This window comes from Dendrobates tinctorius, unplaced genomic scaffold (genome assembly GCF_039654945.1).
Source record: "Dendrobates tinctorius isolate UK_male_01 unplaced genomic scaffold, ASM3965494v1 ptg000128l, whole genome shotgun sequence".
NCBI lineage: Eukaryota > Metazoa > Chordata > Amphibia > Anura > Dendrobatidae > Dendrobates > Dendrobates tinctorius.
In genome coordinates this window covers 19893485-19910760 of record NW_027361796.1, presented here as the reverse complement: position 1 = coordinate 19910760, position 17276 = coordinate 19893485, and the positions used below count along the sequence as shown (strand labels likewise).

Here is a 17276-nt window from a genome sequence, read left to right as displayed (position 1 = left end):
TCTAAAGTGTGAGAGAGCTCTTGAGACTGTATATTCAATATTTGCCCATCCACCCTGACTGACAGCTACAGTTAGTACTGAGCAGTGTGAGATTTCAGCAGCAGTGACTAGAAACTGTGGTGAGCCATCATTCAGGCTAGGTAAACAGATTGAGTTGGAATCTTTAAAAAGGATATACAGCCATCTGACATGGACAACCATTAAACGCTTGGTTATCTGTAGTCTACCACAGTGAAGGCCCCTCTTTTCCATTGGGTACAATGCAGTAGATGGAAAGAAGTTATCCTGATTGTACAGCTACTTTAATAAATGATCAACAATTCTGTATAAACCAACAAGTGAAGAATCCTATGTTTTTTCCATTATTAGCTTAAAGAGGTTGTCCACTACAATGTATTTATTAGCAAAGGGCCCCCTGATGTTTCCAAAATGAAAAAATAAAATGGCACCCACCTTCCAGATCCCCACTACATCTCTGTATTGCTGGATATGTCCCATGTTGATCTCTTGGATTCATCTGAAGGTGGCGGGCATTTGGTGGCCACTGCAACCAATCAGTAGCCTCTGATTTGCTGCAGTAACCAGGTGCTATACGGACCAGAAGAAAAATCAATAAGAACGATTCTGTCTTGTAGCTCTGATGGAACTTGACTGCTACAGTGGTTAACTGACCCCCCCCCTGTCCTGAATGGTGCAGTTACTTCTTGTTTACAGCACCTAAAGTGTTTAACAGATGGAGGGGGCTCCTTCTGACATCCACTGGCCACCTGCAATGCAATTTTAGGGTGCTAATGAGTTCCTATGGCATCTATAGGCTAAATAATGGCTTCTCGGCATTATTAGGCTGAAAAAAACGAAGAGAAAATCCATCAGAGGGATAGCAGAAATGTTAGAAGTGGCCAAATTAATAGTTATGTATATTCTGCATAAAAAAAAACACACTATGAACTCAAAAAGACTTGGATGTCCTCAGAAGACAATAGTGGGGAAGAAAAACCTCTTCTCAACATCCACCCAAGTGAAGAACACTCTCCAGGAAGTAGGTGTTTCAGTATCTAAAGGCCCCGTTACACATAATCTGACATGGATAGGATCGCTGGGAAATCGTTAGGCTGATCGCTGGTGAGCTGTCACATAGACCCTCCAGCGATCAGGACCAGCGAGCAAGCTGGTTTCCAATGTAAACATCGGGTATCTAAGAGCCGCGTGGCTCTTGGATACCCGCTGTTTACCCTAGAAACCAGCGTGCACGCTGGTTTCCAAGGTAAACAGCGGGTAACTAAGAGCCGCTTGGCTCTTAGATACCCGCTGTTTACCTTGGAAACCAGCGTCGCTGATCGCTGGTCTCTCGCTGCCACACGCAGCAATGCGTGCTGCCCAGCGGGAGACCAGCGATCAAAAAACGGCCCAGGACGATGGAGCGCGATCAGCGATACCCGGCAGGGGGGGCCGGTCGCTGATCCCCATCACACACAGCGGATCTCGCTGGCGAGATCGCTGTGGCGTCACAAAATCAACGATCTCGCTAGCGAGATCGCTGTGTGTGACGGGGCCTTAAGTCTACCACAAAGAGAAGACTTAATGAGAGCAAATACAGAGGGTTCATGACTAGGTGCAAACCATTAATCAGCCTTAAAAATAGGCCAGATTATGCTTTACCAAAAATCATCTGAAGAAGTCAGACCAGTTCTGGAAAAACATTCTATGGACAGATGAAACTAAAGGGCCTTTTTTACACATAGCGATATCACTAAAGTGTCACCGATTTTGTGACGCAACAGCGATATCACTAGCGATCTCGCTATATGCGACACTTACCTCCGACCGGCCCCCCCGCTGGATTTCGCTGATCGCGCGAGAATGTCCTGGTCCATTTTCTCATCGCTGGCTTCCTGCTGGTGCCGATGAGCGACGCATGAACGCAGGCGGAAGACGTCATCAGAGCTGCGTGTGACAGGTAAGTAACGACCGCCTACCGCTGCTGCATCGCTGTATGAGATCTGCCTGTTTGGCAGATCACTAGCGACCATTTAGCGATACACCAGCGATCCTGACCGGGTCGTATCATTGTCGGGATCGCTGGTGCATCGCTAAATGTAACAGGACCTTCAACCTGTACCTGAATGATGGGAAGAAGAAAGTATGGAGAAGACTTGGAACGGCTCATGATCCAAAGCATACCACATCCTTTGTAAAACATGGTGGAGGCAGTATGATGGCATGGGCATGCATGGGTTCCAACGGAATTGGGTCACTAGTGTTTATTGATGACTAGCTGCTGGCCCCATTCTAAAGCATGGGGTACTCTAGAATATGGCCAGCAGGAGATTAAAATAAAAAAGTGATATACTCACCATCTGACGGTCTCCGGACTGTGTCCCTCCTCTCCACGCTCCCGGCATCTTCCGTTCCCAGTAATGCTTTGCGCCAAAGACCGCTGCTGACGTCACTCTCGCGAGAGCGCGACGTCATCAGCGGTCTTTGGCGCAAAGCCTTACTGGGAACGGAAGATGCCGGGAGCGTGTAGAGGAGGGACACAGTCCGGGGGCCGTCGGATGGTAATATACTTTATTACCCCCGTTACTGAAATCTGAACGCTGCCTGGGGTAATAAAGTTAATTTTTTCCCCTCATCGTTCTGCTAAGTGCAGGAATATTTTTTGTTCAACCCCTTTTATTAAACCTGAAAGTCCTACACTTTAATTGCCTCTCTGTTGTTTTATTTTGAATCCAAAATCGTGGCATGGAGACCACAAATCACAAAGATGTGGTCACTGTCCAAATGTTTCTGGACCTAACTGTATATTCAAAAGTGTAAAAGATTGGAAAAAATTAACAAAAATCACTTTTTTTTTTTTTTTTACATAAAAACATGCTAAAAATCATCGAAACTTAATTGGTATTGCAGTATCTGTAATGATGTGGACTATACAACTATCAAAATATTTATCCTGCTTTGTAAAGTGTAAAAAAAAAACAATGAAAGAAAATGCAGAAATTGTTGTTTTTGGACATTTTACCTCCCCCCCCCCCCAAAAAAAAATGGACAAAATGTATATTTAAAAAAAAAAAGGACCAATGAAAATATTACCTTGTCTCGCAAAAAATAATTCTTCATAAAGTTGCATTGTCAAGAAAATTAAAAAAAGGCTCTTGGAAGCATGTGAGATATATATATAGATATTGATATATATAGAGAGAGAGAGATTTTTATAGTAATTTTTAAGTAAAAGTAGTAAAACATAAAATGTGATATAAATTTGGGATCCTTGTAACCACGCTGCAGAATTAAGTTAATATTTTAAATAAACGCCATAAAGAAAAAAACTTCTCAAAAATGCAATTTAAATTGATCAATAAGCTTTATGTATTACAAAATGATGACACAGGGCAAATAAGTTATCCCACAAAATGCTACAATATCATAAAATGTAAAAAGTTATGACTTTCAGGAAACGATGGTTAAAAAAAACAAACTTGTCTTTTAAGGGGTATTGCCCTGATCTCCAAAATAGCTCACCTTTTTTCTGGCAACCCCATTGAAAGTTATTAGAGGTCTGGCATGTGCAATATCTCTCTATTCATACACAGACAAAAATTCCCATTCTGGGGATCAGTGGGGGTCTCCGCTGCTGGGTTACCATGAATCTAGAAGGTACCACGTATCCTTTAAGTAGGTGATCATTTTTTGAAACTGGAATACTCCCTTAACGGCAATCTGCACCAGATTTTTGCTACCTTATTTGAGAGTAGCATAATGTAAGGGCAGAGGCCCTGATTCCATGCGTCACTTACTGGGCTGCTTGCTGTCATTTTGATAAAATCACTGTCTTCTCTTTTGCAGATCTAACAGTTATCTGAATGCTGAGATCTGTATAACCCCACCTACACCACTGGTTGACGGCTTTACTTACGTGTATGCTGTGCATAGGCAGAAAGGTGGCAATTAGTGGTGTGTGCGGGGTTGTGCAAAATAGGCCCACAATAGCCTGATCCTTAAGAGATTATTAATAAGAGTGGGCTATTTGTATTTGTAGTCTCATGCAGAATTCCCCACTTAATCTATTCTGCCTTGGAATTTCACACATTTATTTAGCTTCCTTCTCAGCATCTGGCCCGTTTTAGTAATTTATTATTCAAATATCTACTCAGTGTGTTAATTACTTGTTATTTACTCATAAACTCCCTTGACAAGTTCTTTATTTATCTTTCATAGAGTTGGCTGGGGACTTTCCTGCATTGTTTCAATATTTATTTGTTCGATAATGTATTTCAGCATAGGTGTGGTTAAATAAAACTAGTGTTTATATGAGGCAAGTTACACATTTAATTATATGTAAAGTGATGGTAATTTGTCTGTCCTGTCATGTAGCTACAAAAGCTTTCCAAGGCTTGATTACGCCCTTTTTGATCGGACACGTGAGCAGTATCTGTCTTTCAATGGAAATCCAAAAGCCAGTCGAGTGGCAAGCAGCCCCACCTTTATTGCTAAAAGAAGCAAACAGGTAATTTTCTGGGATTTTGCATTCATATAAGCTTGCTCGGGCTACAGAAGCTGTGACCACACAATCACAGCTCTGATTACTCTGCTGAAGTAATGGCCGAGCTCGGGCTGTCACAGCCAGGGTCAGTGCCCACACCGCCCTCACTGTTTAACCTTCTAAATATCGTGATCAGTAGCTATTGTATAATTCAGAAGGCTAAGAGATTGACGGGTCTCCCTCTCCCACCCGATTGGCACCTCAACAATGTAATCATGGACTGCCGATGGTACTTATAGCAGCCAGAGGCCAAATGATGACCTTCCATGATGCAGATGTAGACATCTGGTAAATATTTTTATTAATGATTTTATGTGGTAGAACTACCTGGCTTAAGTGCATAAAAATGCAAAGTTTGAGAATTGTAATTCAATTTTCTTGGTCAAATTTTCAATATTTTCATAAATAAATGCAAATCGTATGGACCTAAATTTACCTTTTGACTTGAAGTACATTGTCAGTGGTAAAAAAAAAAAAAAAAAAGTCTCAACCAGTGGGATCCATTGAAACGTAGCAGAGTTATAACCACGTAAAGTGACTGTGGTCTGAATTGTAAAATTAAGCTTGGTCAGGAAGGTGAAAACAGGCCGGTGGGTTAAGGAGTTTAATTAAAGCATGTATATTTTTCCATTCTACATGACGGCACCACGAGAGAGGGGATCCGCCCCACGAGGACAGGAAACCTTCAAGATAAAAGGGGCGGCTCCTCTCTCCGCATCAGTTGGTTTCCTGTCCTCGACGGGGAACCCTCAAGATGAAAGCCTCTTGAAGATTTTGAAGAAAGAAGAGGATGCCTGGACCCGGGTCGGGTGATTAATGGCAGGCATGGATTTGCTACACCCGACGCCGGGTACCGGTAGTCGCCTCGGGGGCCATATATGCCTATGTCCCCCCTGAGCGAGGGCATGGCCACAGCCGGTAGGGCAGATGCCCAGGCGAAGCGGGGTACCTTGGCGGTGGACCCTCCAAGATGACAGCACACAAAGAAGGTCCAGGGAGGCCACTTGCAGTGTTCCCTCCCTGTCGACATACAGTGGCCATGCAGCCCAGGAGACACATGGGTGCCCGGGCAGAGAAAAAGGCTCCTCGGAGGCCACAGACAGTGTACCCTCCCTGTTGAAAACCAGACACCGGACCCCGCAGCGGAAAGGAAAGGTATACCTGCAGTCAGTGGTGGCCAGGCCATCGGGCAGGTAAGGGGTGTCTGGGGGCCCCGAAGCAAGTAGGGCCCAGGCGCTCACCCGGCCCAGGTTCGTATGGCCGCACCGGGAGGCGCGCGCGTTGGGAGTGCGCATGACGGCCGATGAACCGGAAGTGGTTGCGTGCGACCCGGAAGTAGACGGCACCGCGGCTGCGAGAGGCAGAAGGTGTGCACGGTCCCGGGGGGGCACGCAGAGGGAACGTGCGCGCGCGCGTTCACACAGACACTAGCGGGGCAGGTGCGGGACCAGGTGGTCCAAAAAAAAAAAAAGAGGTGCTATTTAAGATCGCCAGAAATGGCGAGCAGGCGTCACAGCACCAATTTTGAGTTGGAGGTGACTACTCGCAGCCATAGGCAGCATAATGGAGAGCCCTTCGCCAGAGCATGTGCAACCGCGCCAGGAAGCAAAGGAGAGGCGGTCGTGCTCAGAGGAGAAAGCAAAGACACGCCGCAGCAGTAGTGTGAGCCACTCGGGCAGCGCACGGGCAGATCGTCACCGCAGGAAAGAGTGGTCTATAGTCTCGTTGGGAGACAGTGAAAGGACCAGTCAGCCTCCAGATCCGGTACCCGTTCTGTGAAGCGCCCGAGTGGTGAGTGAACTTCGAGAAAGTCCAGTAATCTAATGTCTGTTCTCTTTCTCTTTTCTCCTCCCTTCCCTCTCCTCCTCCTATTACATACATTGGCGGGGTGGAGTATAGGAGGTCCCTAAGAAATGTAGAGGAAAGTCTAAAAATAAAGAATGTGCTTTATGTAAAAGTCCCGTAGAAGCAGCCTGGAACAAAAAGTTATGCCAGGAGTGCATTAACAAGACCATAGCGGAGGAGACACCCTCATTTTCGGATAGTCTGAGGTCCATAATTCAGACAGACTTTCTCGCAGAGGCGTCAGCAGATTCGGCCAGGCTAGCGTCAAAGTCAGCAGCCTTAACCAATGTAGGACGGCGTGTGGTATGGCTCAAATGCTGGCCGGGGGACACTCGGGCAAAAATGAAACTTTGCTCTCTACCTTGTGAAGGAAATTTCTTATTCGGTCCGGCATTGGATGAAGTGTTGGAAAAAGCGAGTGATGCAAAAAAGAATTTTCCGAAACAACCATTTCAAGCCTTTCGGCGCTCCTTTCAGAGGGGCCGAAAATTCAGAAGACAACAATTTAAAGATCGTGATAGAAACAATTCTGACAGACAATACAGAGGAGGGAGAGGCTTCTATTTCAGTAAACCCCCAAGAGAAGCCAAAAAACCCGCCCAGTGACGGTCCTTCTCAGTTGGGGGGAAGGCTCTCTCACTTCCTCCCAGCCTGGGAAAGGATCTCATCCAGCACCTGGATCCGACAGATAGTAGGGTCAGGTCTGGAGTTAAAATTCCACCACGGGCCACCACAAAAATTCATTCAAACTCCGGTACAATCATCTCAAGAAAGACAAAAGAGTTTGGAAGAGGAGGTATTATCGCTTATACAAAAACTCGTACTGGAAGAAGTTCCAGAAAAAGAATAGAAGGAAGGCTTTTACTCCCCCCTATTTCTGATAAAGAAACCAGACGATTCCTGGAGGACGATTATAAATCTGAAAGGCCTCAACAAGTATCTAGTAGTCCCATCATTCAAGATGGAGACGATAAGATCTACAGTGAAACTCCTCTTCCCTCGGTGTTACATGTCGGTCCTGGATCTCAAGGATGCTTACGATCATGTCCCGATCCGGCAGCAAGACCGCAAATATCTCAGGGTGGCAGTCCAGATAAAATCTCAGTGGCATCACTTTCAGTACAAGGCTCTGCCCTTTGGGGTAGCAACAGCCCCCCGGGTCTTCACGAAATTAATTGCGGAGGTCACGGCACATCTCAGAGAAAAAGATGCTCTAGTAATACCATATCTGGACGACTTCTTGATAGTGGGGAAAGATTTCGCTCACTGTCAGGAACAAGTCAAGATAGTGATAGAGACTCTTCAGACTCTGGGTTGGCAACTGAACCTCAAAAAATCCAGATTGGAGCCAACAATGGTCCAGAATTTTTTGGGCCTAACAATAGACTCGGTAATACAGGAATGTCGCCTCCCAAAGGAGAAAGAAGAGAAAATCAAAAATCTAATCAGGACAACATTAGGAAAGCCAACAATGACTCTGAGAAAAGCCATGTCAGTGTTGGGGTCCCTAACCTCCTGCATACCAGCGGTAAAATGGGCTCAATTTCACACAAGGGAACTTCAGTGGTGTGTGTTACAAAGCGATCTGACGCTTCAAGGGCAGTTAGAACAGAAGCTCACCATCCCGGATCCTGTACTCCAGTCACTAAGATGGTGGTTACAGATAGAGTCCTCTCCGAGGGGTGTACCCTGGACATATACAGCCTCCAGAGTGGTCACGACAGATGCCAGTCCCTGGGGCTGGGGAGCCCATCTAGACACCCTATGGCTCCAAGATCCTTGGGCTCAGGAGGAAAAAGATCTATCCTCAAACGAGTGGGAGCTACTAGCCATCGAAAGAGCGCTGGAAGGATTGCTGACACACCTGAGAGGACATCATGTGAAAGTCCTATCGGACAATCGTACAGTAGTTGCATACGTGAACCATCAGGGGGGCACCCGTTCTCGGGCATTAATGGAAATAGCAAGAAGAATCCTGACTCTGGCGGAACATCAGTTTCTCTCATTATCGGCCCTGCATATCCGAGGCGTGGACAACCTGAAGGCGGACTTTCTGAGCAGAAACCGCTTAAAGCAAGGCGAATGGTGCCTAAAAGAGTCCATTTTTCAACAAATTGTGCAGAGGTGGGGAAAACCCATAATAGATCTCTTCGCCTGAAAAACCAACAGAAAAGTTCAAAAATTCTGCTCCCTAAGGCCAGCAGACATGCCACTGGCGGTAGACGCCTTCAGGATAAAATGGACATCAGGTCTCCTGTACGCCTTCCCTCCGATATGCCTCATTCCATTAGTCCTGAAGAAGATCAGGGAGGACCAAGCCAGAGTAATTATGATAGCTCCCTTTTGGCCAAAAAGGACGTGGTTCTATTGGCTAAGAGTGATGTCAGTGACAGACCCATGGGTGCTCCCAGAGGACCACGACCTCCTAACACAGGGTCCCTTCAATCACCCTCTGAATTCCAGGCTGCATTTGACAGCCTGGAATTTGAAAGGTCACTGTTAGAGAAGAAAGGTTTTTCAGCAAGGTTGATTGCCACCTTAATCAGTAGCAGAAAGCCAGTGACTACAAAAATATACGGGAGAATATGGAGAAAATTTTTGTCCACCTCAGGCCCAATACAGGAGGGTGAAGTACCTGTGAGGGCAGTGCTAGAGTTTCTACAAAGGGGTTTAGACTTGGGGTTAGCGGTCAGCACCCTGAAAGTACACGTCTCAGCCCTGGCAGCATTATTCAACTATAACCTGGCAAACGATAGATGGGTCGCCAGATTTATCCGGGCCTGTACTAGAGCTGACTCTGTCCCATCTCCTAAACCTCCTCCCTGGGATCTAAATTTAGTCCTATCATCTCTAACGGAAAGCCCATTTGAACCAATAAACGCAACATCAGATAAAGTGTTAACTTTAAAAACAGCCTTGTTAGTGGCACTCACATCGGCACGAAGGGTTGGGGACTTAAACGCACTATCAGCAGACCCGCCATACACTCAGGTTATGGACGATAGAGTCGTGTTAAGATTAGATCCAGCATACCTCCCTAAGGTAGTGTCGAAATTCCACAGAGCTCAGGAAATAATCTTGCCATCCTTTTGTCATAACCCCGGTAACAAAAAAGGAAGAGAGATTACATTGCTTAGACGTTAGGAGATGTATCCTACAGTATTTAGAGGTGACAAAACCATGGAGGAAACAGAAGGCCTTATTTGTCTCATATCAGGGGGCAAGGAAAGGCCTTAAAGCCTCTAAGCAAACTATAGCTAGATGGGTGAGAGAGGCCATCATACTAGCATATAGTAGTGCAGGCAGGGCTGTTCCAGAGGGCCTAAAAGCCCACTCCACGAGGGCCATGGCAACGTCCTGGGCGGAGAGAGCGGACGCCTCCATCGACCAAATCTGTAAGGCGGCCACTTGGTCCTCTCCATCTACCTTTTTCAGACATTACAGATTAGACCTATCTGCTGCCTCTGATCTCACATTTGGGAGAAGAGTGTTACAGGCAGTAATCCCCCCCTAAAGAGAATACAAATCTCTGTAACTCTCTCGTGGTGCCGTCATGTAGAATGGAAAAACACGGGTATTACATACCTGGTAATGTGTTTTTTCATGACACATGACGGCACCCTTATATTCCCGCCCTGTTTGATCACGTCATTAGTTGGGTGTTTTGTTAGTATTATACACTCCCTTGGTGTTGGAAATTTAGCAGTACAAAATATGTATTATTTATGTGTCCACTAACCTGCGGAGTTCCTCTCGTGCTCTGTAAAACAACTGATGCGGAGAGAGGAGCCGCCCCTTTTATCTTGAAGGTTTCCTGTCCTCGTGGGGCGGATCCCCTCTCTCGTGGTGCCGTCATGTGTCATGAAAAAACACATTACCAGGTATGTAATACCCGTGTTTCTCATTTTGACAACAGGGTCATTTAAAAATTGTGAACTGTGTCTCTTATTGCCTATATGTATCACAGTACATGTAGCAGACCCTTCTTAACAGACCCAGTGAGGTGGAGAAAAAATAGAGAGGCAATACTCACCTTCTGGATCGTCACTGCTCTTCTATGCCGATTCTGCATGAATATTTGGCAGGGGTGACATGTGAGAGAGAGAAAGAAAAACAATTTGGGGTTAAATTTCTGGCAAGGAAATGCCTCCGGGCATGCTCAGTGTCAAAAAGTGGATCCGTTGCTATCCGCTATTTTGACGCAGACAAAAAACGTTTCATTGTCCGTCCACTGAAGTCAGCGGACACCAAAATTTTGGCGGATCCGTCAAAAAAAAGATCCAACGGATGACCATCCGCCGCTAATGCAAGTCAATGGGAAAAATGGTGAATCTGTTTTTTTTTTTGTTTTTTTTTTTGCAAAATGGCGGATTTTGACTGATGGCAACAAATGGAAATGTGAAACAGGCCTAACCCATTCTGCAGCCAGCTCTGTATTGTGTTACATAAAGACTGTAGAAGCCAAGCAATGTCAATTTTTTTTAATAAACCATAATTACAGAAATACATGCCTTTATGCATACATGTGGAGTTTAAGTTTTAAAACTCATGTTAATAAACATTAAAATGTACAGAAGAAAAATTCTCTATTCTTGTTTCAGGAGATTAAGACTGCACATAAACTGGCGAGGAAGTACAGCACCCATGCGAACAATTGGCCCAAATGCTTGTTCAGCCAGTGCTTCAGTTTGTGGTTCATCTGTCTGCCAGTTTATGTCAAGGTTTCTCACTCAAAGTCTCGGGCACTCCAGAAGTCCTATGATGTATTGGTAAAAATGAGGAAGACAGAGGTGGATCCACTAGATGAGGTGAGTTGTGACACCCATCCTACGTGTATTGTTAACTTGTGAGTTTGATATACCTGCCAAAGCTAAAGATTTCCTGAATATATATGCTACTTACAGAACCCGTCTTTATGGTTAATGTAACGTATCTGTTATTATTGGGGAATGAGCCTTTGTAGTTAAACTTCATGGCCTGGGCATGTTGCCTTGGAAATCTGTCCCAAATGATGTTCAGGTATTGCAGCTTTAGGAATCCAAAGCCCTCCATACACTTTAGGTGCTGGATGAAATATAATTTGGGCTGACCGTTCTCTCGCCTGATTCTCCTACACACAGGAGTGCTCGCTCTTCCAAGTTCTCCTGTACACGCTCTGACAAAGCCGCTTGCAGACATGTCTGGTGGCGGCTAATCTGTCTCCTGAGCTTATTTTAAATGAAACCGGGCCTTACTAGTGTGAGACATGTAATAACCAACAGTCTGCTCTCCTGAATTACATGTCTCACACTGGTAACGTTACTGTTTCATTTAAAAAAAAGCTCTTAAGGCAGATTCTCAAGTACATCTATGTCCAGCTCAAAGATCTCAACAGCTTATTTACATATTAACAAAAATTTAAATTTCTCTGGAATAAGACATCAGATTGCAGATATCAAGGTGATATTTTATTCATGACCTACATGCCCATATACACTGTGTGCAGAATTATTAGGCAAATGAGTATTTTGATCACATCATCCTTTTTATACATGTTGTCCTACTCCAAGCTGTATAGGCTTGAAAGCCAACTACCAATTATGTAAATCAGGTGATTTGCATCTCTGTAATGAGGAGGGGTGTGGTCTAATGACATCAAAACCCTGTATAAGGTGTGCTTAATTATTAGGCAACTTCCTTTCCTTTGGCAAAATGGGTCAGAAGAGAGATTTGACGGACTCTGAAAAGTCAAAAATTGGGAGATGTCTTGCAGAGGGATGCAGCAGTCTTGAAATTGCTAAACTTTTGAAGCGTGATCACCGAACAATCAAGCGTTTCATGGCAAATAGCCAACAGGGTCGCAAAAAGCGTGTGGATTAAAAAAGGCGCAAAATAACTGCCTATGAATTGAGGAAAATCAAGCGTGAAGCTGCCAAGATGCCATTTGCCACCAGTTTTGCCATATTTCAGAGCTGCAATGTTACTGGAGTATCAAAAAGCTCAAGGTGTACTGAGGGACATTGCCAAGGTAAGGAAGGCTGAAAAACGACCACCTTTCAACAAGAAGCATAAGATAAAACGTCAAGACTGGGCCAAGAAATATCTTAAGACTGATTTTTCTAAGGTTTTATGGACTGATGAAATGAGAGCGACTCTTGATTGGCCAGATGGATGGGTCCGAGGCTGGATCAGTAAAGAGCAGAGAGCTTCACTCCGACTCAGACGCCAGCAAGGTGGAGGTGGGGTACTGGTATGGGATGGTATCATCAAAGATGAACTTGTTTGACCTTTTTGGGTTGAGGATAGAGTGAAGCTCAACTCCCAGACCTACTGCCAGTTTTCAAGAAAAACATGATTTTCATGCAGGACAATGCTCCATCACATGCATCCAAATACTCCACAGCGTGGCTGCCCAATAAAGGGTCTAAAAGAAGAAAAAATAATGACATGGCCCCCTTGTTCACCTGATCTGAACCCCATAGACAACATGAGGTCCCTCATAAAATGTGAGATCTACAGGGAGGGAAAACAGTACACCTCTCCAAACAGTGTCTGGGAGGCTGTGGTGGCTGCGGCACGCAATGTTGATCGTAAACAGATCAAGCAACTGACAGAATCTATGGATAGAAGGCTTTTGAGCGTCATCGTAAAGAAAGCTGGCTATATTGGTCACTGATTTTTTTTGTTTTGTTTTTGAATGTCAGAAATGTTTGTTTCTACATTTTGTGTTATATTAGTTTACCTGGTGAAAATAAACAAGTGAGATGGGTATATATTTGGTTTTTATTAAGTTGCCTAATAATTATGCACTGTAATAGTTACCTGCACAAACAGCCTCCTAAGATAGCCAAATCTAAAAAAAAAAACACTCCAACTTCCAAAAATATTAAGCTTTGATATCTGAGTCTTTTGGGTTGATTGAGAACATAGTTGTTATTCAATAATGAAAAGAATCCTCTCAAATACAACTTGCCTAATAATTCTGCACATGGTGTAGATGGCTTAGGAGGGTTTTTCCTACTGACAGATTCCCTTTAAAGAGCAATAAGAAACAGCAGTCCAAAATCTGATATGCTGGCTCCTTACCTTCCCTGACCTCGTTTGGCAAGAGTCACCATACACATTAGACTATTGGTGGGTTTGGCCGACTTGTATTGAGGCTGTAAGAAATAGTAAGGAAAGGAAATATCTGACAAGCTCCACTTAGAGTATTCTTACCCTAAAGCACTCCTTGTAGAAGACACGTACAATTGTTGTCTTTGTTTTTTTTATTGATTCCTTATGTTTTATTAATTTGCACTTATACTAAAAGTCTCAAAGTAAAGTATGTGACATTAAGTACTTAATATGTAGTTCTAAAGATTTATAGTATTCTAACACATTTAAGGGCTTATTTAATTTGCCTAATATAATGAATAATTATATTCAAATGTGTAATTTAATATCTACTTTATAATTTATTCTATCTAGTGTTTACTGTTTATATCAGTTTTATGGTGTAGATCACACTTTATGCCTACGTTAAATTTCTCTTTTTAGGTGTGTTATAGAGTTGTAATGCAACTGTGCGGTCTTTGGGAGAACCCTGCTTTGGCAGTAAAGGTCTTATTTGAAATGAGAATTGCTAAAATTCAGCCCAATGCAATCACATATGGCTACTATAACAAGGTATGAAAAATGTATGCTCTTTTTACATGCTCCATGTGTAAAAAATGTTGGTCCATTTAACAGCACCTGTCACTTGCTTTAAAAAAAATGAGCTAAATGCCTTGTAAAAAATCTCTGAGCACTTCTATGATTTTGATTTTTTTGTTTTTTGCTGCGTCAGTCCATTGCAGAGATATTAGCATTTGTTGCTCTTGGAGCGCAGGATGTAAAATCTGTGGCTTGCAGTCCAACTGGGTGTTTCTTCAGAGTCTTCACTGTGGCATGTATGTGTTAACCCCACTCTAACAGGCCCTGACAATAACAGCTGAACCTTGTCTGAGACTGCAAGATTAGCTGCTGAGCTGTGAGTTGTAGCAAATGAACCTCTGAAGAAACGCCCAGTTGGTCTGTAAGCAAAGATTTCACATATTGTGCTCCGCAAGCAGTAAATGTGAACATGTGGCAGAATCAGGGGAGCACATGGATTTTTACAAGGTCTTATCTTTTTTTTTCACCAAGTGACGGGTCCTCTTTAAAATGTCTATGCAAAGGTCCTTGTATCACAAATGCTCATATATCATGGGCTGCACTTACTACACATGAAATCTAACCATTTTTTTTGTATATGTACCTCATAAAGGAAAATAAAAAAATAATTTGAAGTGACAAAAAAGATTCAGTTAAAATTAATAAATTTATTAGTACAAAGTTAAAAAATGCTATAAGAAATTTGCAGGAAAAGGTACTGGAAAAACAGAAGCTATTGAAAAAGTCCACAGATGACTATTAGAGTGACATATTTATAAAACTTTATATGTTTAAAGTTTAAAGTGGAATCACAAAAAAGATTGTTGATGAAAATTTGCTCATAAATCACAGTAAAGTGCTATAATTGCTCTTGAATATATCTGATATAACAAAATAGTGCTCAGTGTTATCAGTAATATCTCCTGTATGAAGATCAAAAATTGTGATTTCAAAAACAATTACAGTTGCTATTCCTTAGTATAACCATGAAATGGCACTAATATTCTACCATTAACAATATTAATATATTAAGGATTTCCAAAACAAGTTTTCAATGCCACCCAACAGCCTGCACCTGTAACTAAGCGCTATAAGTTTTCCAATCAATCCTGTCTATATCCAACTGGCATTATATGAATCCACTGATAATTCTATTGCCATCAGCACAAAACAAGATTAATAGCTGGGAACAACATCTAACAAGTTTCATAGTATGTTATTAATGTCATAAAGCCATATTACCTTAGCGCCAAGATCATAAGGTGCCGCTGTCTAAGGACTCCCTGCTTCTTTGCCCCTACGCGAGCGTTTCGCCCAGCTTCTTCGGGAGGTGTGTGCCCCGACGCGCGCATTTCACCAAGTGACAGGTCCTTTTTAAAATGTCTAGCATTATAATTTTTCATGGTCAGGGTGATATAATTTTGCACATTTTTGGTTTAAGGTTGTACTGGTGAGCCCATGGCCAAGCAGCAAACGCAGTGGGAATTATCTATGGAGAAAGGTTCGGAATGTGGTACTGGGTTTGTCTCAGTTTCGAAAACCAATGAAGGATACAAAAGTGGTCCCCAAAGTTTTGTCAGCTCCGGGTAATGACTTTGTTTTTTCTTTACAATTTTGCATTTTTGTGATATTTTTAATATGAAAACTATTGAAATATTTATTTTTCTACCTAATTGGTGGTAACATTTTATTGTGAAAGTTGCCACCTGTTGGAACAAAGAAGCTGTCTCCAACATCTTTTTTTTTTTTTTTTTTTTACTTTAAGAGCGGTACAAAATTAATACATTTTCATTGTATAAACTTAGAAATTTATCTTGTTTGCTGTGTATGTTATAAAGCTGGAAGAAAATATTCATGTAGAACAAAATGTTGAGTAGAAAAATCCTTTAACCCCTTAACGACCACCGATGCGCATTAAAACTGCAGCCTTTAAGGAGTCTTTTAGGGAATAAGGGTATAGCTTCCCCTCCTTTCCCCAGTGTCAAAAATTATCTGGGGTTTCAGCTACTGGGAATAGTGGAGACCCTGGAGAAACACGATCAGGGTTGGTTTTTTTGGAACCTGATCATATGCTCGCCATTATTCAGTAGTGGTGACTCTTCTTATTGGTTAATTTTGAACACTATGATAGACCCTATCATAGTGATCATAAACCTATAATTATTATGCCATCCTCTTAGTCATATTACATTTTTTTCTTTGCCTTTGGGGTTGGACTATAGGGTTTTTTAAAATTACAACAAAAGTGACAATTTGACCACTAGTGTTGGTCGCAAAGGCTCGCTACTCAAGTTGCATCAGATTCGTTTGAGCACCTGCTATACTTGGTGCATACCAGAGCACCCCGATGCAAACTTAAGTTGCAAGCACTTGCGCGCAACACTAATGACGACATATTCAATATGACAACCTAATGTTATCAAATTCCACGTAGTACCTTTGGGTTAAAAATCCTCATTATAGCGCTGGATAAAATCCTTGAGGGCTGTAGTTTCCAAAATGGTGTAACTTGTGGGGGGTTTCCACTGTTTAGGCACATCAGGGGATCTCTAAGTGCAACATGTTGTCCGCTCTCGATTCCAGCCATTTTTGTGTTCAAAAAGTCACACTGCGCCTACCCTTCCGAGCGCCCAAACAGTAGTTTTCCCCACATATGAGAGAGCAGCGTTCTCAGGAGAAATTGCACAACACATTTTGGGCTCCATTTTCCCCTGTTACCCTTGTGAATGTAAAAAAAATTGGGGGCTAAAGCTAAATTTCTGTGAAAAAGATACATTTTCATTTTTTCCTTCCATTAATTCCTGTGTAGAATCTGAAGGGTTAATAATCTTCTTGAATGTGGTTTTGAGGACTTTATAGGGTGCAGTTTTTCGAATGGTGTCAATTTTGGATATTTTCTGTCATATAGGCCACTCTGTGTCACTTCACAAACTGCTGATGTAAAGTAGACGTGTGAAATGTTATTTATAAATTATTTTGTGTGGTATAACGATCTGATGTAAGGGCATATCAATTTAAAGTTAAATTGCAACATTTTAAAAAAATGTTGTCATTTTTTTTTAATATTTTCATAAATACGGTATAAACAAATCATATCGACCAAAATTTACCACTAACATGAAGTACAATAGGTCACAAAAAACAGTCACAAACACTGGGATCCGTTGAAGCATTCTAGAGTTATTACCACATAAAGTGGCAGTGGTCAGAAAGAAAAAAAAAAAAAATTGGTCTGGTC

At 42.6% G+C, this 17276-nt stretch overlaps 1 protein-coding gene across 5 annotated transcripts in view; it reads left to right on the top strand.

Annotated features, from left to right (window-relative positions):
* The window catches only part of DENND4C (DENN domain containing 4C), a 259443-nt gene that overhangs the window by 187534 nt on the left and 54633 nt on the right, over positions 1–17276 (top strand). For all 5 annotated transcript variants that reach the window (XM_073542724.1, XM_073542725.1, XM_073542727.1 and 2 more), the window contains exons 16-19: positions 4372–4504; positions 10987–11193; positions 13904–14032; positions 15480–15624. In XM_073542724.1, coding sequence (XP_073398825.1) covers positions 4372–4504; positions 10987–11193; positions 13904–14032; positions 15480–15624 — 614 coding nt within the window. The remainder of the gene's footprint in view (positions 1–4371; positions 4505–10986; positions 11194–13903; positions 14033–15479; positions 15625–17276) is intronic.